Source organism: Urocitellus parryii, chromosome 11, assembly GCF_045843805.1.
Source record: "Urocitellus parryii isolate mUroPar1 chromosome 11, mUroPar1.hap1, whole genome shotgun sequence".
NCBI classification, from domain to species: domain Eukaryota; kingdom Metazoa; phylum Chordata; class Mammalia; order Rodentia; family Sciuridae; genus Urocitellus; species Urocitellus parryii.
The window spans coordinates 16,075,472-16,098,608 of NC_135541.1; the positions used below are offsets into that span (position 1 = coordinate 16,075,472).

Consider the following 23,137-nt stretch of genomic DNA (forward strand, 5'->3'; position numbering starts at 1 on the left):
GATGTCTGTTGAATTAATGGTTCTCAAGTCATGGGGGTATGCAAAACACGATGAATAGTGGGTGTCCAGAATCCAGCCCTGGAATGGGGCTTGATGTCTGAGCTCTTGTCTTGAGTGCTACTTTTCCCAGGACTTCATCAGCTATGGAGGCCTATTGATCTTTGACTTCTATCCAGAAGATGACAGTGAGGCCTGAGAAGCACCTTCTACTCTAAACATTTCTCTACTCATCCTTTGAAGAGAACCCTAGAAACCTCAGCCCTTTTTCTAACAGTGTCCCACCCTCACATCCCTAAGAATCTCTTTCTAATGTGAATTAGTGACTGAGACAACAAGCTGTGTAACCTCAGTGAACCTTGAAATCAGCAACTGAGGACTTGGAGGGGTTAAATAACTTGTGTAAGATCAGTCGGCTATATAACAGAACAGGGTGCAAACCTAGGACTGTCCAACTCTTAACTATTTGCTTCTGCCACTACTTGAAATGCTGTGGCATTGGGCGAATATACTGCTCAAAAAATGCTAGCTCAGTGGCTACTGTTTCATTGGGCTGTTTCATCATGGGAAGAAAAAAATGTACCTTCTTCTTGGATTCAAAGGAGCTCTCAATGGGTTAGGCAAGGAGCAGCAGAGGGTGAGGACTTGACCCATTACAGACTGGGGTGGGAAACACAATTTACAAGGGACAAGCATGAGCAACAGAGAGGGTGAGAAAGCTATGCAGTTTCTACCACAAAACCATCATTTGCAGGCCCAGAGAGCCCAGACTTGTTCAGTGGCTTCTTGAATCTCTTCCAATCCCTCTGCTAGATGCCCCACTGTTCTTGTTTTGCACACCTCCAGAGAAACCTCTTTACCTTGGGAGTTTCCCTTCCATCTTCCTCATAGGAAGGAAATCCATCATGGAGCTGAGACTTATGTTCCTGCTCTGCCCTCCTTACCCAGTAACTGAAAGAATCCTGAAAGCCTGAAAAGGGTTAAAATGATTTATTTTTAAATGTGGACAGGGAAACAGAGGCGGTTGCAGTGGGGAGGTGGTTGAGGGTCCGGAAGCTGTTCGGGAGAGATAAGGGCACTGCAGGGCACCCTAGTGGAGCATCATTGGAACCCTGTGGTAGGGGTGACCCACAACTCAGCTAGAGGCCCAATTGATGCCATGCTTGTGGGCAGTGGCCTCAGACACTGCATAGTGACTGTTGAGATTGGATTGATAACAGGATTCATACCACCAGGCACCAGGGACAACCTCTGAGCAGCTGTTCCCATTTGAGTCATGGTCGGTGTCAGATGGTAAAAGGCTTCCTGCTATGGAAGCTCAAGGAGTCCCTTCCTGCAGTCCCTTCCTGGAGGGCACCGTAGGGATCCACCCCATGCCTGGCACCCTTAGGGATATTATCCTGAGAAAGTCTCAAGCAACTGCAAGGTGGATGTTACCAACCCCATAAGACATGAGCGGAATAAGGGGCCAGGTGTTTGCCACTGTCACTCAGCTAGTCACAACGGCAGTGGGACTTGCATTTATGATTGATTCCAGAGTCACCAACTCTTCCCCCTGCCTTGTCCTCTCCAGAATCCCTAGTTTCCCTCCATCCTTTGTCTCCTCTCACTCCCATTTACAGCCCAAGCATCTATACCAAGGAGAGCTGGGAGGAACTTCGTGTGCCTGGGTAAGAAAGGGGGCTCCCCTGAGGCACCTCCCCATCACCACTTCCCCCTTTCAGATCTCTCCCCAACAGTCTGTTTCTCTGACAGAGAACTGCCCTAGTTCCTTTCCCAAAGCAGAGCATGTTAACACTCCAGGAGCCTCAGATGGTGCCCACAGCCCCACCCTGCCTCCTGGCCCATTCCCAGCCACCACCCCACCCACCCTCACCCCACCCCTGTTCTGGAGATTGAACTCAGGGCCTTGCACTTGCTAGGCAAGGGCTCTGCCCTGAGCTATGGCCCCAGCTCCTCCCCACCCATTTTATAGGAAGCCGAGGCTCTGACACAGAAGGGACTTGCTCAAGATCACAGAGTAAGTGGTGAATTTGAAATCGCCCTCAGGTCTATTTGCCTCCAGAGCCCTAATTCTTTCTTTCCGGTACCACCCTGTCTCAGGGTTGTCTTTTCTTGGATAAAAAAAACTGAGATCCACAGAGGGGGGGAAATTGCCCTAGAGACCTAGGCAATGCTCTGAAAGAAACCAGCCCCCTGCCTCCCCTCCTTCGGGGCCCCACCTTGGACTCACTCACCTGCAATGCCTCTGAGAACTTGCTCAGTGCCTGCTGGGAGCAGTCTGCCTCCCCCACAAGACAAAGTCACAGTGGGGAGATGGAGCCATTAAAGCCTTCCAGCTCTACCCAGGTACTTGGGAGAAAGGGGGAAGCTGGAATGAAGGAAGCTCAGATTCTCAGGTGTGGACTCGGGAGGGATGGAAGACCGTACCCCTAGAGCCCTTTGACCTTGCTGGGAACTCCCCCTGAAGGGTGAGCTGGTGTAAGTTCTCATTCCCCAGCCAGAACTCAGACTCCTAGCTCCCAAAACCTGCTTTGTAGGATGACCACAAATGAAATAAATCCACAGAACCATCCTGTCACCTTGGAAACACCTGCGGAGGCAGAGAAGACTGGCATACCAGGTACTACTCCTGCCTGGGCAGGGGGTGCTGGGGAATAAGGGTACGTGTCCGCTGAGGTTGAGTGAATAGGAGAGGTGAGCTGATGTTTCTCTTCTCTTTGGATTGGGGCCTAGTGGATAAACAATTTCTTCAAGGAAGCTTTTCTTGTAAATACATTGATAAACTTGATTTCCTTATTAACTTTTTCTTTTCTTTTTCTTTTCTTTTTTTTAGTACTGGGGATTGAACCCAGAGGTGCTTAACAACTGAGCCACATCCCCAGCTCTTTTTTTAAAATATATTTTATTAGAGACAAGGTCTTGCTGAGTTGCTTAAGGCCTTGCTAAATTGCTGAGGCTGGCTTTGAACTTGCGATCCTCCTGCCTTGGCCACCTGAGCCGCTGAGATTACAGGTGTGCCCACCATGCCAGGCTTCCTTATTAACTTTTACTGACACTCAAATGCATACCAAAACTTTGCATTCCTAGGGGAGACTGAAATGATAGAAACACTGTCCCTTCCCTCAGGAGACCCTTAGTCTATTAGGAGTCAGACTCACGATAATGTGCTTTCATTGACTATGATAAAAACCAAGAAGATATTTAAAGCAGAGATATTGACCCCAGTCCAAACTGGACTTCTGGCCTTACCCTGATATCCACCCCTCCAATCTTCCTCCTCCAGGTCAAGCACTCCTTCACCCTGGGAGTTTCCCTCCTAAATATTTTGTCATTGTTGTTTACAGCAGTTGGGGTTGAACCCAGGGATGCTAGTGCTTTACCACAGGGCTATATCCCAAGCACTTTTTTTTTCTTTTTTGGTACCAGGGATAGAACTCAGGAGCACTTAACCATTGAGCCACATCCCCTGCACCCCTGCATTTTTTTTAAGAGAGAGAGAATTTTTAATATTTATTTTTAGTTTTTGGCGGACACAACATCTTTTTTTTGTATGTGGTGCTGAGGATCGAACCCAGGCCGCACGCATGCCAGGCGAGCGCGCTACCGCTTGAGCCACATCCCCAGCCCATCCCCTGTTTTTTTTTTAAACATATTTTAGTTGTAGATGGACACAATACCTTTATTATTGTTTGTTTGTTTGTTTATTTATTTTTAAATATTTTGGGTTTTTTAGTTGTAGTTGGACACAAAACCTTTATTTTATTTTATTATGCTGAGGATCGAACCCAGCGCCCCGCACATGCTAGGCGAGCGCTCTACTGCTGAGCCACAACCCCAGCCTCTTGTTTATTTATTTTTATGTGATTCTGAGAATTGAACCCAGTGCCTCACACATGCTAGGCAAGTGCTCTACCACTGAGCCACAACCCCAGTGCACCCCCCCACCAGTCCCATTTTATATTTTATTTAGACACAGGTTCTCACCGAGTTGCTTAAGGCCTTGTTAAGTTGCTGAAGCTGACTTTGAACTCAAGATCTTCCTGCCTCAGCCTCACAAGCTTCTGGAATTACAGGCATGCACGATCCAGCCCAGATCAAGCACTTTTAAAAATTACTATTATTTTTCATTTTGAGACAGTGTCTCACTAAGTTGTCCAGGCTGGCCTTGAGCAATCCTCCTGCCTCAGCCACCTGAGTAACTGGGATTATAGGTGTGCACCAATACACCTGACTCCTTCTCCACCTTGTTCCCTACTTCAACTCATCTTCCACGATGTAGCCCAAGACTTCTCTTTTTTTTTTTTCCTTTTTCTTTTTTTTATGGCACTGGGTATTGAACCCAGCGGCGCTTAACCACTGAGCCATATCCCTAGCCCTTTCTATTTTTTATTTTGAGACAGGGTCTCGCTAAGAGCCTCACAAACATGAGGAAGCTGGCTTGAACTTGCAATCCTTCTGCCTTAGGCTCCCGAGTTGCTGGAATTACAGGTGTGTGCCACCATACCTGGCCAAGTCATCTTTCTAAAATACAAGTCTGACCTGGTTCTTCGGCTTAAATCTCTTCCAGGGCTCCCCATTTCTCCCCACAACTCTTCAGTCAATAATTTAATGCCTTCCCAGAGCTGGCCTTTGCAGAGGTCCTCCGTGCATGTCTGGTCACACCAAAAGACCATAGCTGACCACCCACATCTACTCTTAGCTCCCTCCCTTGGTGCCCCTAAACCCTCTGGTACTCTCCTGCTTTCATAAATTTATCTTTACCTCTACCTGGAAAGCCCTTCTGCATCTTATCTGTCTAGAAAACTTCTACACAGCCTTCAAGGTCCTTTCAAATGTCACCTCCTCTATGAAGCCCTCTCAGACTTCTTCAGGCACTGTGGGGAGCTCAACCACCACCTGTCTGTGACTTCCTCTAAGGGTATCTTGCTCCAATGGGCTTTGGCTCCCCCTAGGGGTCATGGGGGAGAAGTGCTCATTGGATCAGGTCTTCCAGCCCCTTTTCTCATTCACCAATCAGCCACCCCCAGCAGTGTTGTGTCACAAAAGGCTGGATGGACCCTGCCCTTCCTGCCCTTCCTGCCCTTCCTGCCCTCCCTGCCCTCTGTAGGCACAGATGGTACCAGCCACTCAAGGTGGTGCCCTGGCTCAGCAGCTCTTGGTGGATACTGGGACCTGAGAAAGGGGAGATGGAGTGTGGGGTGGGCAGGTTATTCCCCAAATTCCTCCACCCAGTCACTGGAACAAGTGGGGACTTCAGAAGCCCTCTTGCTCCTTTGGGCCTCTGAAGGGACTATAAGGAGGACTAAGGAGGGCTTGGCCACGCCTGGGGCCCACCAACACCCACACTGCCTGATTCCAAGTTCCCAGCTCCCACGAAGGCAGCCCCACCCTCCTGGCACCAGAACAGTTTCACTGGATCTCCTGCCCCAGAGAGGGACCGTGTGTTGGCTCTGAGGTCTGAGCACCCCTGAGGGAGTGGCCATAACCACTAACGGGGAGAGCCCAGGTCCTTCTCCTAATTCTCCCCACCCTCCCAGCCTCCCATCCCCGTGGGCGGGCAGTCATAACTGATTGCTACAGATGCAACAGAAACATCTACCCTTGAGTGTGGGGATAGAGCAAAGGAAACGGGGAGGCCCTGACCCCACATACTCACCAGGTTCACCCTTGGGGTCCATCTTGCTGAGGTCCAGGCTGCCCTGAAATCCCAGAGGCAGATCCCTGAGTCCTGTTCATGCCCCCAGAGAAACGAGATTTGGAGCTAGAAGTTCTAATCCCCTTTTCACCTTTTACTGGCTCTGTGATGGGAGACTTAACAACTTACCCTGTCTTGAGTCTCACTTTCCTCCTCAGTAAATTGAGGACCATACCACCTACCTGGCAGATCTTAGGATGCTGCGTACCTACCCATCAAGAGCCTGGGACAGAAAGGGTTCCTGTCCCTTTGTTATGGCTCCTCAGCACAAACTGCAACTGCTACATCCTCACACCTGTACCCTGGCTGCCAGGTTAACCAAAGGGCCCTGCCAGCTCCCCAACACATCTCACCTTGGGGACCTGGAGCTCCTTTCTCCCCAGTACTTCCTGGGGTTCCAGGACAAAAACTTTGCTGGCTTTCAGTTCCCTGGGTTCTGCAGGGAGACACAGGGTCCGTGGGCACAGTTTGGACATGTTTCTCCCAGATCTCTCTGCAGTTCTTTTTCCACCTCCCAGATTCTAGCTGTCAGGGCACTTGCTTCTTTAGCGGGTAAGGTTTTGCACTATTTCTATCTTATTTGCATAAATTAGCATGCAGAGCCCCAATGGTCAAACTCTAACCTGTCTCCTTGGGGAAGGCAGGAAATAAGAGGAGGGTTGATCGAGAAAGCACACTAAACCCCTACCTGGGAAGCTGGGGTGGTCATGGGTACTCAGGCAGGACCCTAAATAGGAGGAGAATAAGGAAAGAAAGGTCCACTGTAGGCCCATCTTGCTGAGGCCACCAGAGAAAGAATGTCAGCTTATAAGAAACCAGACTGGTGGGAAGGTATAAAGTAAGACTTCCTCCCATTGTCCCCCAGGGACACCCCACACAGGCTGATGCTACCAGAGGGCATTTCCTTTCCCAGCCCTAGGGAGAATGGGTATCGTCCTTGTCTTGTCCAGCCAGAATGGAGTCCAACTTCTGATCCTGACTTCCAGGGCTCCCCAGTCATCTCTCCAGATCTCTATATTCATATGAATTTTCTCAGCTTTAAACTTTAGTTCACAGGTATGGTAGCACATGCCTGTTATCCCAGTGGCTCAGGAGGCTGAGGCAGGAGGATTTCAAGCTCAAAGCCAGCCTCAGGAACTTAGCAAGGCCTTAAGCAACTCAGTGAGATCCTGACTCTAAATAAAATACAAAAAGGGCTGAGGTGTTGCTCAGTGGTTAAGCACCCCTGGGTTAAATCCTCTGTACCAAAAAATAGTAACAATAATAAATAAATAATAAAATGAAATAAACCTCGGCTCATTCTGTGCCTTCCATCTGGAACGCTCCTTCTTCATCTTCACCTGTGAAGCTCCACCTGTCTGTGAAAGTCCAGCTCTAAGGCCATCTCCACTTTCCTGGTCCTTTCTGATCCTTGTTAACACTATTAATAGAGACCACTGCTACCATCTATTGGGTACCTACTGTACTCTGATGTTACACTGAGTATGGTTTGTACATCCCTTCCAATCCTCATATTGGAAGGCCTCAGTCCTTATTATTGGCCCTGGGTAATAAACCTGGTACAAAACAAATACTCAATAAACATTGGTAAAATAGCTAGGGGTGTGGCTTGGTGGCAGAACATGTCCTCAGCATGCTTAAAGCCCTGGGTTCAACCCCAGCATGTATATATGTATTTATATATGTACAGATTCATAATATTCATATGAATGAATAAAGGAGGAGGAAAACTGAGGCCCAGAGATGGAATATGACTTTTGTTTTCCCTGGCACTTATATGCCTAAAGCCACAGAGCTTTCTCCCAATACCCGCCACCAGGGAGGAGCAACCTTAGGAAAGTGACTGTAGCTTTAGTCCCTGGGCCTAGACAACAACTGTCAACATAGGCCAATTGAGTGCAGCCTGTGCAGGGGCCTAGAAGTGGCAGCCATGCTTTATCTGTGAGAGGTGAGGCCTGAGCTGGACGAGTACTTCAGGTGGCAGGGGAGCAAAGAGAAGGCATGGTCACTCATTCATGCAGTAAACCTTTTCTGAGGGCTGGCCCTGTGCCGGGCCTAATTCTGGGGGCAGGTGGGGTCTGAGGTATAAGGAGGTATGAGGTGAAATGGAGGCCAAGTTTGCCTAACAGGATGGAAGCATGAGAGGGAGGCCTGAGACTGCAACTCCAGTCTAGGAGTCTGCCCTCCCCAAACCCTCCTTCACATGTGTCGAGGTCTGCAGACAAGCCTATTCAGCATGGCTTCTCTGTGAGTTCACCTGAGGGCTGGAGGTGTAGCTCAGTAGCAGAACACTTGTCTATGATGCTTGAGACTCTGGGTTGGATGAAACACCAAAAAAACAAAACCATCATGGAAATGACCCAGCCAGCACTGATGGGATCCAGGCAAATAAATTTTGATCATTTGAGGTCTGGGGTTGTAGCTCAGTGGCAGACCACTTGCCTAACACCTGTAAGGCCCTGGGTTCAATCCTTAGCACTATAGAAAAAGAAGCAAATAAGGGCTGGGATTGTGGCTCAGTGATAGAGTGCTCGCCTAGCATGCACGAGGCACTGGATTCCATCCTTAGCACCACATAAATGTAAATTAAGGATATTGTGTCCACCTAAAACTAAAAAATAAATATTTAAACAAATAAAATAAAGGCATTCTGATCATCTACAACTACAAAATTTTTTTTTAAATATGACCATTTGGACAAGTCATAGGGTGAATCTAATGTCAAGGGAAAGTCACAGAACAGCATGTGCAGCACGATCACACTGTGTTGTAAAAATGCTAAACGTGTATATACATAATGAATTCACAGAGAAAGGTCTGGAACAACTGTTAACCATAGTCATTTCTGGGGAAGGAGGGAGAGAGAGGAGTGATTCTCACTCTTTAAACTTCTATATAGTCCTTTTTTCCCTTCATAGGCATTTAGTGTTCTTGAAAGAAAAACATTCGATAAAGGAGGGCAAGGCAAAGAAATAGTCCTGTGGGGAGAAGCCAGGGTGGTCCCAACAGGAAGAACTGCATGTGCAAAGGCTTGGAGAAAAGAGGAAGCAAGGCAGGCTGGGAACAGAAGTAGATCCACATAATTGGAGGAGGACCAAAGGCAGGGCAGGTGTCTGCAAGGATGGGGGCTTTGACGGAAGTGAAGGTGGGAGGGAGAAGCCTCAGGAGGTGGTGCCATGTGTGGGCAGGTGAGGCCATGGGTGCCATGTGTGGGCAGGTGAGGCCAAAGAGCAGCTGAACTATTTATGGAACTGAGGGTCCTTTCAACCATCCAGCTGCAGCCAGAGATCCCTGGGGAGATCAAGATGGAGGGAGGGTAAGCCCACAGGCTGTGCAACTTAAGAGGATCAAGTGCTCTGGAGTGAAGCAAACTGAATACATGCACCTGCCCTGAGCCTTCTCCACATCCCACTGAGATGGAGACAGTTACTTGCACTTCACAGATGAGGAAACTGAGGCCCAGAGCTATGAAATGCTTGAGTTCAGCTCTCAATCCTTATTCTTCCTTTCAACTTTCTTTGGCATTGTGCATGCGAAGAAGTGAGACCCTGCTGCAAGCCTGGTTCCCACTGAGCACCCAAGACCTGGGGGGCTATGAGTCAGAGAAGACTTCTGTGCCCAAGGATGCAGGCAGGGCTTTCCAAGGAAGCCTGGGTGAGGAAGGCCACAAATGGCCACCTGAGAGTCCTGGGGGCTCTCCTCCTTGGCCCTGGGGCACAGACATAAGTTTAGGGGACAGAGACTGAAGACACCTTCAGAAGGGAATCCTGCTCACTCTGAAGTCAGAAGAGCCTGAATTCCAACCCCAGCTCTGCCATAATCTGAGCAAACATTTACCTTTCTGAGTCTCCATACCCCTGCTGGAGAGGGGTAGGGGTAGGGGGTCAAAAGGTATAAGAGACAAAAATATCTTAAAGAAAACAGTCCTAGTCCTAGGCAGAATTCCTGTGAAGGAGAAGATGACGGCCATATCCTTCCCCATCCACACAACCCCGGACACAGGACAGGAAGCAAGGCACCAGAAACAGTTCCTTTATTTGGGGGGAGAGCCCAGGCTAAGTTGGTAGGAAGAGGCGGCACAGACCCCAGTACCAGGCTGAGGGGCCCAGCAGGGTCCACAGATGAGACACGAGGTGGTTGAGGGATGTTCTCAGCTGTAGGTGGCAGGCCCGGGACAGGAGGGGAGGTCAGGGATTGGGTGCTGAGCCTGCTCAGTGTCCACAGGGGCCAGAAACAGATGGCCAAAGATTTTCCCACCCCCAGTGCCCACAGAGTGGCCAAGAGGGCAGCCTCTGAGTCCTCCTTCCCCTCAGTGTGAAGACCAGGCCCAAGGGGGTCAGATTCTGAGGAGGCCACACAGAGAGACACTTAGGGGAGGTGACCCTACCTAAGTTGGGCAAAGACTCTCACCCCCCAGAGAGCAGGTGAAGCTGGAAGAGCAAACACTTTAACGCAGGCTGCAGCGACCCACCCCACAGCACACGGCACACGGAGCCACACACGGCTCCCTTCTCAGAGGACACCACACTTTCACACAGTCTGGCTCCTGCCCACGGCCCCAGACTGGCTGAAGACTTGCCTGAGCCATCACCTACTGGTTCTCCTCCCTGCTGGCAGCATGTGGGGACAAAGACACAGTGGGGCTCAGCTGAACTGCCAAGCTTGGGGCCCAGGCTGAATCCTGGTCCCAGCTAACATTTAGCAGGGAGCCCCTATTGGAGGAGAGAAGGGGGGTGTCTCACATAGGGGACATGGGGAGGGAGTCATTATCTTTTGGGTTACCCCGTGGAGAAGACAATTCCCTGGGCAGGGAGGAGTAAGGGAAGTGCGCTGGGACTCCCCTGCTGCCAGGTACTCACAGTGTCTGGTAAGTGCTATCCTTGGCCTTGAGGAAGCGCAACACGAAGAAGGCCACGGCCTGCAAGCTCAGCACCAGCACAACACCCCCGATGAAGCTGGCACCATCAAAGCCAGAGCTGTGGGCTTCAGGGATCACAGGGCTCCCTGTGGAGTGAGACAGGGTGGAGGTCATAGCCGGCCACCATGGACCCAGGATCCCTGCTCCACCTCACAACTGGCCCAGGACACCTCAGGGCCTCAGTCCTCACTATGGAGCCTGGAACACAGGCACAGAAGTCTAGCTCAGAACCTATGGGCAGAGGGGAAGTACCTGGTATAAGGGATAGTGCTTGTTAGGACTTGGCCCTATTCCTAAGTTGCTCTGTGGCTTTCTGCCATGCACACCCTCTCTGGGCCTACTAATCCCATAGACCCACTAGATGAGAAAGGGTGCTTAGGGCTTAGATCCCAATGCAGATGGTCCCTTTTCAGAACCACTAAGCCTCAAGCCCCTACTCAGAGAAGAAGGAGCAGGAGAAGTAGAGGTCTAGACCAACACCCTACTAGAAGATGGGCCCCTTTCTCTTCTCCTCAGATAGTAGAGCCTCAGGGCCACAGTTACCAGGCTAGATCTGGGTGACTCCCAGCTGTGCCACAAGGGATTCCATTTCAGGCCTTGGGCCAGGTGCCCAGGACAGGGTAGGGCCAGGTAGGGCAGTGTAGGGCAGGGCTGGTGGGCAGAACATACCAGGACAATGACAGGGACTCAGCTGGGAGCAGGGTCCACTTCCCAGAGGGTGTGTGTGGTATAAGGGGGTCCAAGAATACCAAGGGCAAAAGATGGTCCCAGCCGAAGCTCAGGGATCCCTAGAGAAGGATGCCAAGGGAAGAAGAGCAAAAAGGGAAGAGACAAGCCACACACAGTAGATCTGGGGCTTCAGTTGAGAGAACTGAGCCATCAATAATTCAGCCTCTGAGATCAGTTTCCGGCTTTAATTAACCAAGAGCCTCTTCAGCCATCCTGGCCAAGTCTGGTGACCTCCAGTCTCTGAGGGGCAGTGGAAGTCAAGGGGTGGGGTCCTTGCCTCTGCTCTGCCAGAAATCTGCTCTGGGACCCTCTGGTCCGGCAGGTTGCAGTAGATGGTCACTTATTAGTGACTGAAGCCACATACTCTTATTAGTAACTAGAGCCACATACTCTCAGGTCCAAGGGTTAGGAACGGGTAGGAGCTGCCTTTTCTTTTTTAGTTGTAGATGAACATAATACCTATAACTTATTTATTTTTTTATGTGGTGCTGAGAGTCAAACCCAGTGCCTCACGTGTGCTAGGCAAGTGCTCCACTGAGCCACAACCCCAGCCTCGAGAGCCGCCATTTCTTGATCACCTTCAGTGCGTCAGACACTGAAGTGGGCCCTATCTATGCAGACCCATTAAATCCTAACAGCAGCTTTGTGAGGTAGGTCTTACCCAACCCATTTTACAGATGTGGAAACTATAGATGGAGGGAAAACTGAGAGAAGGATACTACAGAGCATGTCAGCACCTGAGCCCAGCTGTCTTTCTATGCACCTCTGGTCCTCCCACTACCCCATCCCACAGGGAATACTTGCCTGTTGTGATTGTCTTCGGTTTATAGGTGGGATGGTGGTGGGCAGCTGAGGAGACAGGAAATCCATAATAAAACCACCTTCCTGTCCCCTGGCTCCCATCGAGACCCCAGTCACTGCCAGCTGCTGGACTCCAACTCAGACTAGGCCCTTCTCCCAGGTCCAGACACTCAGTGTTCTATAAAGCCTTCGTTGCACAGTTCCCTCCACCAGATGTGCCACCTCTGCAGTTCTACCTACCAAACTCATCTCTGATCCCACTTCCTCCAGGAAGCCTCCCACCATTCCCTTCTGAACTTCCAAAACCATGATGTCTTATATTACAGGAAGACCTAATGCCCCCATCCCCTCGCACATCTGGACCAATTTACAGTGATAAAACAGGTCATAGAGGGAAAGAGACCTCTGAGAGCTAAAGACAGAATTGAAACTGGACCCAGGTGTTTGTGGGCATAGTTCACTCCCTGAGAGGCTGGGTTCTCCTGGGAGCAGGTTCTGGATGGGGAGACCAGCCCCCTCCCTCCAACTTTGCTAGACCAGTGGGAACTCCTTTACCTGGACAGGACTCTGAGCGGTTGTAGACAGAGCAACCCTCCTTGACCACCTCAGCTTGGGCCACACAGTGTCCTTATGGGAGAAGGTGCAGGGAAGAGGTTTGAGGAGAGTGTTCAGAGCTTTGGGCTTCAGAGCTGGGGCCAATGAGCTTGGAAAGGGCCCAACTCCATACCTGGTTCCTGTAGTCGACATTGCTGCCACACGCAGCCTGAGAAATTGTGTGCTCTGTCCCCCTCCACACAACGCTCACAGAGCTCCAGTTGTTTGCAGCCCCCTTGGACAGCAGGCCAGGTATTCAGGCGGATCAAGGCTCCCCGCCCAAAGCCTTGAGCTCCTTTACCTGGGAATGGGATGGGAGTGGGAAGGGAGCAACTCTGGGAAGCCAAGTTGCAGCACTACCCCACCACCTCTATAGCTCTCACCCCTCTGCTCACGCCTGGAGCTTCTGCAAGCACAAGGTTACACTCACCTAGCCTTCATCACATTCCCCCAGGACCCCCTCCCTTTACGTACATCTGGGGTTCCCAGGCACATTTGGAGCTATCACCTCCACATAGACCCGAAGTTCCCTACTCTACATCTGGAGTCTATATATATACACGTGGTTCTCCACACAAAACGGGAGCCCCTTTCCTCTCCCACCTCTGGAGCCCTGAACTGGCTTTGGAAGTCCCCTCCTATCCCCAGCCAAGACTGGAAGGCAGATGGATGAGGGGAATGCGTCAAGTGCCCCAGCCTGGTTCTAGCCAGACCCAGTCCTGCGTTACCAGCCACAGCGAGTTGAGCACACAGGAGGAGGCAGCAGTAGCCGCCGCAAAGCGCAGCCCGAAAGACACGGGGTCCCGGCGCTGCCATGGACGCGGGTGGGAAACGGGAGTCCGCGGGCAGCTGGTGTGGCGCGTCCCTTCTGGACTCCGCTCGCAGGAGCTTGTGGGGAGAGAGACCCGGGCAACCGGGGCGTGGCCAGTAGGGGCGTGACCAATAGGAGTGGCCGGGTGGGGCGGGGCTCTTTGGTAGGGCGGAGCCATCGAGGGCGGGGCCAGATAGGGACGTGGCTGGGCTAGTTGGGTTGGGGCGGGGCTTGGACAAAAGGGGCGGAGTCCAGGACTTGGTGTAGCCGGGCGCAGAGCGCCCCCACTGGTAGCTGGGTGGAAACGGTTAAGTAGGGATTATTTTTATCCCTGCTTCATAGGTGAGGAAACCGAGGCTGAGAAAAGGTGACTTGTTTGAGGTCACAGTGGCAAAATATGGATTTGAAAGTGAAGTCACTTTGGCTCAGACCAGGCCTTTAGGGTGCAGCCTCCCAGAAGGCCCTATGGAGGCTAGGACAGGTCTCAGCTATCCCTCACCTCTGGCTGCTTGTGCCCAGCTTTGGTGTTTTCTCTCGGCCCTCACACCATCCCCCAGGACCCTCTTCTGCCTTTCAGCCCTCCATCTTGTCTGCCTCACACCCATCACACCCTCTGGCCAAGCCACGGGTCATGCCCTTATCAGGTCAATAGGGCCTCTCTGCAGCCCTCCTAGGGCCTCCTCTCCTGGCCCAGTACCACTCTCTTGCAGCTACTTCTCAGGTTCCTTAGGGGCACCTCTTTTTTCTCTTCTCCTCGCTCCTCCTCCTTCTCCCTCTAACCCCTTTTAAATTGATGGTGGCTCAGTTTAGTTCTGAGCCCAAATTCACACTCTTTTGGGGTCATCTTGGCCATTCCTCTGTCACCAGTCCCCATTTAAAAGCCAACAAGTCACCTGGCACGATGACTCAGCTTAAGCAAAAGTGAGGTGCTAAGTAATCAGTGAGACCCTGTCTCCAAATAAAATATAAAATAGGGCTGGGGATGTGGCTCAGTGGTCGAGTGCCCTGAGTTTATTCCCTGGTACCAAAAAGAAAAAAAAAAAAAAAGAAAGAAAGAAAAAAGAAAAGAAAAAGCCAACAAGAAGTCTCCAATTTTCACCTCCCAGGCCACTTCTGGCTCCACAGCTGCCACACCTGTAACTAATAACACATAGCCTATGATCACTGAATCCTTACTACCAGCAGAATGTACATTCTACTAAGAGCTTTCATTTGCAGCCTCCCATCTAATGTCCACAATTAACCTGTAGGCATGGGTTGTGTCACCCCCAATTTGCAAGGTGCTTAGGGACACAGCAGACTCGTCTGTGAATCCAGCTCCAACGAAGCTAGAAGCCACCCTCCCTCTGCCATGCCTCCTATGGGTCCCTGCTTCTTGGGTCCTGAATGTCCTCAGGTGTCTAATATTGTCTTGTCCCTTTTCCCCACTCAGGGAGGCCCCATCATACCCCTTCAGTCACCTGGGCTGGGAACCATGATTTGACCTTCACCTCCTCTCTCCATCCCAGCCCCCGAAAATAAAATCCTTCATACTCCATATCTAGGTGTGCCCTGGGTCCGGTTTCCTCATCCTCCTTCTGCTGGCCTCACTGTCTTTCACCCTTCAGGCCAGTCTCCAAGCTGGCCTTCACAGTACAGGACTGTCCTGAAACCATGCATGGATCTGGCCACACCTCTTCCAATTAACAACTTTTCATCAATGCCTTGGCCTGGCCAATTCTTTGATTTCTTGCTCTAGAAGTCTCTGGCCTGTCCTGGGCTGTCTGCAGCACCTTTCTATGCCTCAAGGATATGCCTTTATCCTAGTTCCTCTCCTGCAGTGTGTGCGTGTAGAGGGTCCTTCTCCATTCCCCACCACATCTGCCTGGCAAACTAATGCTTCAAGTCACCTCTAAAAGAGTGATTCTTGGAAAAAATAAAAGTCAGGTCATACCATTCCCTTGCTTAACCCATTCTAGTGCTTCTCCCCATCTACAGGCTTTCCCCTGCCTACCTCTCTGGGCTCAAACCCTCCCTTTCCCCTGTTCATTTGGCCTCCTCAAATTCTTCTCCTCCTCACAGACTGTGTACTTGCCATGCCCACTTCTTGAAATTTTTTCTTTTCTTCCTTCCTTCCTTCCTTCCCAGGGACACTTAACCACTGAGCTATATCCCCAGTCCTTTTTATTTATTTATTTATTTTTTGAGACAAGGTCTTGCTAAGTTGCTTAGAGCCTCACTAAATTGCTGAGGCTGGCTTTGAACTTGCAATCCTCCTGCCTCAGCCTCCTGAGATACTGGGATTACAGGTGTGTGTCACCATTTCTGGCTTCTACTCTCTTCAAGTGACTCTAAACTCCCTTCCTAAAAAACATCTCCTAGTTATTCTACATTACATCATCTGTTTTTTTCCTTTGAAGCATGTATCAAATGCATAATTAACTACACATTTGTTTCCTGGGCAGAAACCATGTTTGTCTTTTTCCCTAGGGAACACCCTGCACGCAGAACAAGCTAAGTAGATGTTTATTAGTAGCCCTACAATACCATGTTGTGACTATTTGAGTACATGTTTGTCTGAGCCATTGGCCTTTGAGACCATCAAGGGTTTTCTATTTGACATATTAAGTGTCTCTTTTTTTAAGTTTATTTATTTTTTAGTGGTAGTTGGACACAATACCTTTGTTTATTTATTTATTTATTTTTATGTGGTGCTGAGGATCGAACCCAGGACCTTGCACATTCGAGATGAACGCTCTACTGCTGAGCCACAACCCCAGTCCCAAATGTCTCTTTGTAAATTGCTTATCTCTCCCCTTCTTTAAGGATCTCCTTAAAGAAGGCAGCAGGTTTTGTTCACAGCTATAACCTCTGTGTCTGGCAAATAGTAGATGTTCAGTAAATATACATTAAACATTGAAAATGCAGAAATGTGGCCAGATCATCTCTGTTTCTAGCACCCATCAAAACTCAAGCCAGGGCCAGGGTGATATCAGTGAATGCTGGCTGAATGAGGTCCATGCTAAGAATACATATACTGACAATGACTGGACCCCCCCCCCCCGTTTGGGACAAGGTCCTCAAGTGTAGAGATTATCTGTGTCTCACAAGTATATGCAAATGGGGGGGGATGGAGATATAGCTCAGTTGGTGGAGTGCTTGCCTCGTATGCATAAGGCCCTGGGTTCAATCCTCAGCACCACACACACACACACACACACACACACACACACAACAAATATATGCAAACACACACACACTCTCCTCGCTTTAGACTAGCTTTAGACTCCAGACTGGTGAAGAATGAAGAGGTAAAGAAGCCTCACCTGGAAGTGAGAGTTCACAGCCATCTGGTGGCCACCTGGCAAACTGCAGTATTGTCACCTTGTCTAACTTCACCCTAATCTCTCCTGGGAATGAGGGTGCCATCTAAGCTAGCATGGGAGACACCCTGGGCTTGGTTACAGGTGAACCTGGCCTCATATACAGTTCTGCCATTTTTCTGTGTGATCAGGGGCAAGTTCCTTGGCTTCTCTGGAGATACGGTCCCTTACCTTTGCAGGATTGTTGTAAGAAAAAATTGGGCTCTGGTCTGGCACCTGGTAGGTGGGAAGAAAATAAGGAGGAAAGATTTGCTAGGCAGTGATGGCCTCAATTGTCCTGTTAGCAAGAGCAATTCTGCATGAGAGAGCGTACATTTGATAATACACAGCCTCACTTCAGTCTCTAGGGTCTCTGGGGTTTCTCAGGGTTAGAAATACCACCCATCTTGGGGCTGGGATTGTGGCTCAGTGGCAGAGTGCTTGCCTCGCATGTGTGAGGCACTGGGTTCGATCCTCAGCACACATAAAAATAAATAAATAAAAGTATTGTGTCCATCTACAACTAAAAAAATATTTTTTAAAAAAATTACCACCCATCTTTTGTCCCTAGCTGCCTAAGGAACAACCTCCATGTGAAGGACATAGTACCTATCCATATCAGGAAGTTCACGACCAACCAACTACTGCATTGGAAACAAATGTCCTCTACCCTAGGATGCTAACTGTAAGACAGAAACACCAAAACATATAAGGCCACATCATATGTGAGCTTTGTCTTTGATGGTGGCAACACAACTGTCTAGGGCACTATCTATGATCCTTTGGATTCTACAAAGAAAAATTAATCCAGTTACTGGGGCTGTAGCTCAGTGGCAGAGCGCTTGCCTAGCCCATGTGAGGCCTTGGGTTTGATCCTTAGCACCACATAAAAATAAACAGATAAAATAAAGGCACTGTGTCCAACTACAACTAAAAACATTTTTTAAGAGAAAAATTAATCCAAACATAGATGTGGCCAGTATGAGAAGAAAAAAGATCTCAAGAAAACAGGTAGAGGAACATGAGAGCAGAATGAGGATGGCAGTGGGATCCTAAAGGCCAAGCAACGTTGGAGCTGGCAAGAGGGAGGAGAGGATCTGTGGTGACTTTGTCTGCAGTGATGGTACACATTTCACCAGAGGATCAATGAATTATGAAAACTGCCACTCAAAAGTCTCTCATATGCCCGCCACTTTCTTATCAACCTCCCAGCACCCTTCACCTTTCTCTGAGACCAGAACTTTGTTGGGACCCAGCTCAGATGAGGGAGAAGATGGACATCTGAGTCTTGGGTGGCTGATGCCCTGTCCCCTCTCTCAGTCAACTCAAGCATGAATCCTGCTACTCTCACTGTTTCCCTTCACAGCAGCTCCTGTTTAGTTTAATTATCTATTCAACAAACATTTATTAAACACCTACTATATGTTAGGCACCACTTTACAGCAGAAAAGAGGACAGAATCACTGCTCTCTCATGGAGCTTACAGTGGAACAGGACTGAGACATAGTTACCAAGAAAGGAAGATGAATAAATATATATTTCCTGGGTTTAGGGTTTAATAGCAGGTAGGGTTAGGAAAGGGGGAGCTCTTTCTCCATGCCCTACCCCACCAGGGTGCCTAAGAAGGGAGGCTGAGAGGGACTTGCCAGGAGAACAGAGCTGCTAGGTTTTCTGCTTCCAAGTTCTTCCCGGCTCCCCATCTCCTGCTGATTCAGGGAAGTGCTCCCCCTCCTGCTGGCTTTCCAGATCCTTGAATAAATAATTCAGGTTTTAAAATCTTGCCAGGCCTACTCTCCCATGCCGTGAGGGCGCTATTGGACTGACAGGAGTGATGTCACGCAGTTCCTTATTCCAGCCCCAACATCATGGGACCTGTCCTGGCAGCAACTTACTTGCCCAATCACTGTCAGCTCCTCTGCCCTGTTCCCCTAACCCTAGGGCCCACTTACCACAGTCACCTGGCATCTTTATTCCAGGACCCTATGACCCTCATCGGTTCACTTTGTCCCCTCAGTACCTCAGCCCTTGACAGGGTGATGGTGACCTGAAATCCCTTCACCTGGATACCCTATTTTCTCTTGCCACCACCTCTGCCACCCTGGAATCCTTAAACTCCATCATGCTGCAAAGTCACCCAGACATTGCTATGATTGCCCTGGGGATTCTACCATCCTCTACCGTCAGCATCCCCAGGCCACCATCCCCCAAGATCCTGTCACCAGCTCATATCGTCACTTCCACCCACCTCCCTGCTTCCTCGTGCTCCTGTCACCGTCACCTCAGGGCCCCGTCATTCTCACAGGAGGACGCCCTTTCAGCCACATCACTTGGTCTCCGTCACCTGGATTCTGTCATCTTGTTCCTGCCACCTGAGGGTCCCCCATCACCCCACAGCCTATCTAGGTCTCCTTTCTGCTCCCCACCATATTCCCTGCAGGCTCCCTGAGACTTCTCCAAGGATCTCGACCAGAGCCCCAGAAACCCCTGGCCCGCAGAGGGCGCCGCGTCAAGGACAGCGCGGGCCTATGGGGAGGGGGCGGGGCCGTGGCCACGGTCGCTTTTTATGAATGGGGGAGCGGGCGGTGCGAGGCCTCATTACTATGCCGCGCAACGCGCGCTGCGCCCCAGCGCACCGCGCCTATTGGCCTACTGGGCCGCTGACGTCACTGAACCGGTGGCCGGGGGCGGGGCGGGGCGGGGTGACTCACGCCGCTTCTCCCGCGGCCGCGGGGGCTTCTCGGGGTCCGCGCACACCTTGAGCTGCCAGGACCCAAGAGGACCCTCCCCGCGGCCCGGCCGCGCCCTGTCCTGAACGGTAAGTAGGGGGCCCTGTCACGGGCACCAGGCGTCCTGGAGGGCACACCGGATGCTGGGGCACTGGGCCGGCAGAAGGCTCCCTGCCTCTGGCAGAAAGGGTCGGAGGTCAAGGCTGGGATTCTGGGTTAGCAAATTCTGGGTCAGCAGACGGGGACCCAAGTGCTCGAGTGCTGGAGCAGTCATTTGGGTGACCCGGTGAAAGGTGAGCATCCCTGCAGGGACCCAAGGTTCTGGAGGTTCGGACAGTCGTCCGAGATTGGGCGGGCAGGAGACGGCTAGGGCAGGGACACAGGCGTCCGAGCTGCGGGAGGTGTCTGATTTAGGGATCCTAATATTGGGGCAGGAGGCGGAGTCAGGCCCATGATCTAGGTGTCCGGGCAGAAGGAGGAGTCTGACTCAGGGATCCAGACTTCCAGCGGGGAATGGCTCACAGAGATCCAGGGGTTCAAGACAGAAAGAGGGGTCAGTCCCGGGATAGAAGTCTGGGAGAGCGTGAGGGGTGGGGGGCTGCGTTCCCAGGTGTTTTTACCCTAGGAATGTCGGATGGGGGCTGACCGAGCTTCACGCGCTTTCCCTGGGGGCGGAGCCTGGGCCGGCTGTGCTGAGAATCGTGAGGGGTCTGAGAGCCTCAGAAACCCAGTCATCCTCTGATGGGAGGAAGCAGAGCTTCCCTTAGACTCGAGATGATTCTCTCCCCCACCCCCGCCCGATCTTGAGCCTTTTGGTGCATCGCCTGGATTCTGTGGTTCCCCCATTCACTTATGGTAGCCTTTCATCTAGTTCTCTGATTACACACGTGGGAAAGAGGCCTGCAGGACCCAGAGGATTGGAAGGGAGGGTAAACAGATATAGGACAGGGATCCTCAGGGAAATAAATAAATAAATAAATAAATAAATAAATAAATAAATACCCTTGTTTAAAGGTCTGGAGGCATTAGAGAGGACAAAGTTATCCTTGGAAGAGCCCTAGGGCATGAATAGGGGGACAAGGCATCTGGGCTGCACCACTTATCCTGGAGGGCACCTCACTCCCTCCAGACCCCTCCTATCAGCACCAGCCCTGCCAGCATCTCACAGGGCCTTTCTCCTGCAGGTACCATGATGTGGGGTGCAGGCGGCCCGTTAGCCTGGCTCTCTGCTGGCCCAGGCAGCGTCAACGTGAGCAGCGTGGGCCCTGCAGAAGGGCCCACAGGCCCAGCTGCACCACTGCCCTCACCCAAGGCCTGGGATGTGGTGCTATGCATCTCAGGTACCCTGGTGTCCTGTGAGAACGCGCTGGTGGTGGCCATCATCGTGGGCACTCCTGCCTTTCGTGCCCCCATGTTCCTGCTGGTGGGCAGCCTGGCTGTGGCAGACCTTCTGGCAGGCCTGGGCCTGGTCCTGCACTTCGCTGCTGTCTTCTGCATAGGCTCCGCAGAGATGAGTCTGGTGCTTGTTGGTGTGCTGGCAATGGCCTTTACCGCCAGCATTGGCAGCCTACTGGCCATCACTGTCGACCGCTACCTTTCCCTGTACAATGCCCTCACCTACTACTCGGAGACAACAGTGACTCGGACCTACGTGATGCTGGCCCTAGTATGGGGGGGTGCCCTCGGCCTGGGGCTGCTGCCAGTGCTGGCCTGGAACTGCCTGGATGGGCTGACCACGTGTGGCGTGGTATATCCACTCTCCAAGAACCATCTGGTAGTCCTGGCCATTGCCTTCTTCATGGTGTTTGGCATCATGCTGCAGCTCTATGCCCAGATCTGCCGCATCGTCTGCCGCCATGCCCAGCAGATCGCCCTTCAGCGGCACCTGCTGCCTGCCTCCCACTATGTGGCTACCCGCAAGGGCATCGCCACACTGGCCGTGGTGCTCGGCGCCTTTGCTGCCTGCTGGTTGCCCTTCACTGTCTACTGCCTGCTGGGTGATGCCCGCTCTCCACCCCTCTACACCTATCTCACCCTGCTCCCTGCCACCTACAACTCCATGATCAACCCCATCATCTATGCCTTCCGCAATCAGGATGTGCAGAAGGTGCTGTGGGCCATTTGCTGCTGTTGTTCCTCTTCCAAGATTCCCTTTCGATCTCGCTCCCCCAGTGATGTGTAGTTACATCCTGGTGACCCCTGCAGCCCTGATCACTACAAAATTCCAGAATGTTAGGTCCTCCAGGGCTTTGTTCCAAATCCCCAGCTCTACACCCCCAGACCCAGCTGGTTCTGGAGTTCTAGGACATTGGGTGTTTCAGGATTCTGTTCAAGATGACTGCAGGGGCCCAGCTGGCTCCATGGTTCTAGAATGTTCCAGGTGGTCAGGATTCCACTTAGAAATGTCCCACAGCCCAGCTGATTTGCAGTTACAGAATGCTGGGTGTTTTACAGTGCCATTCAAGCCCTTGATCTTTCCCCTCCCCTGAACTTGTCCTTAGCCATGTCACTTTACTTTTGGATTTCTGAGCTCAAGAGTCAGAGAGGTTAGTCACTTAGTTGCCTAGATAGGAGAAAATCTATCTATCTATTTATCTATATCTATCTATATATATATTGCACATACAAAGAAAGTATATTATTTATTTATTATTTATTTATAAGTTTATTTATGGGTGATAAGGGGAAAAAAGAGACCCATACTTTGAAATCTAGGCCATACCAGGGTATTCCCAATCCCCACACCCCCATTTCTGACCTCAGTTCCTGGAGGAGGGAAATGGAGAGAGAAACCACGTATTTTGTTATTATTTTTGCTTATTTTTTTATCGAAGAGATCATAGAAACCAGAGCCTTCTCCCCAGGCCCGCCCCCCTCGGGTTTGCAGGAGGAACACACCAGCCTCTGGTTTTTTATTTTTTTAAAAAGCCATCACCTGAGCAACCGAGAATTCCTCTGCGCTGGGAGCCGGCTGCCCTCTGGTGGCCATTTGGGGGGACTGCAGCCTGACCAGGTAGCCGGTATCAACTCCAACGCTGCTTGAGCCTGGCATCCAGCGCCCTAGTCCTGGCCTGGGGGCCAGGCCTCACCCCGAGGTGCCCTAGAGGAGGAGGGGCAAGAGCCAACACCCCCCCCTCTGCCAACCGGGGTATGGTCCCCAGTGCATTCCCTGTTCCTGTCCCCCTGACCCAACTCATTAAAGAATGATTTTGTGATAAATATGTGTGTGTGTGTGTGTGTAGAGTTGAGCCTAATGAGGGATAGACCAGAATGAGAGGGTCAGGTCAGGCTAGAGGGGTCTAATGGTGGGATGAAGTGTGGTTGATCCCCCCAGGATATCAGTGCCTCTCTGGTCAGCCCTGGGCATTGCCTGGCAAGGATCTTGCATACTCCTGGGGACCAGGGTGCTTAGCTCTGAAGATGCCCACATCCTACCCACATGAGCCAGTTTGAGGCTCTGATGTGAAGAATATGCACATAGCATATCTGTTTCCTTCATAATAATCACCCTTTTCTGGGTTG

The 23,137-nt window shown here is 51.0% G+C and overlaps 3 protein-coding genes across 3 annotated transcripts; 1 reads left to right on the forward strand and 2 right to left on the reverse strand.

Annotated features, from left to right (window-relative positions):
* Positions 1 to 1,087: 1,087 nt before the first annotated feature.
* Positions 1,088 to 6,171, reverse strand: Fcn3 (ficolin 3). The gene is given in 9 exon segments (XM_026391593.2): positions 1,088 to 1,286; positions 1,288 to 1,343; positions 2,235 to 2,278; positions 2,428 to 2,590; positions 5,099 to 5,172; positions 5,657 to 5,685; positions 5,687 to 5,699; positions 6,049 to 6,102; positions 6,105 to 6,171. Coding segments are annotated over 9 exon segments (699 nt in total).
* A 4,379-nt stretch (positions 6,172 to 10,550) lies between these two features.
* Positions 10,551 to 13,553, reverse strand: Cd164l2 (CD164 molecule like 2). The gene is made up of 5 exons (XM_026391778.1): positions 13,466 to 13,553; positions 12,871 to 13,038; positions 12,699 to 12,770; positions 12,143 to 12,191; positions 10,551 to 10,695 (listed from the first exon to the last, which is right to left on the reverse strand). The coding sequence occupies exons 1-5, from the start codon at positions 13,551 to 13,553 to the stop codon at positions 10,551 to 10,553; spliced, it is 522 nt and encodes a 173-aa protein (XP_026247563.1).
* A 7,251-nt stretch (positions 13,554 to 20,804) lies between these two features.
* Gpr3 (G protein-coupled receptor 3) lies at positions 20,805 to 21,797 on the forward strand. Its single transcript, XM_026391766.2, has one exon. The coding sequence runs from the start codon at positions 20,805 to 20,807 to the stop codon at positions 21,795 to 21,797; it is 993 nt and encodes a 330-aa protein (XP_026247551.1).
* The last annotated feature ends 1,340 nt before the right edge of the window (positions 21,798 to 23,137 follow it).

Excerpts from the sequence above, each read along its gene's own strand:
- Cd164l2 (XM_026391778.1), bottom strand. The coding sequence starts at position 13,553 with ATGGCAGCGCCGGGACCCCGTGTCTTTCGGGCTGCGCTTTGCGGCGGC. Across the intron at positions 13,039-13,465 it reads TGCTCAACTCGCTGTGGCTG|GTAAAGGAGCTCAAGGCTTT; the intron begins GTAACGCAGGAC and ends TCCCATTCCCAG. Across the intron at positions 12,192-12,698 it reads CCGCTCAGAGTCCTGTCCAG|CTGCCCACCACCATCCCACC; the intron begins GTAAAGGAGTTC and ends CTGTCTCCTCAG.
- Gpr3 (XM_026391766.2), top strand. The coding sequence starts at position 20,805 with ATGATGTGGGGTGCAGGCGGCCCGTTAGCCTGGCTCTCTGCTGGCCCA.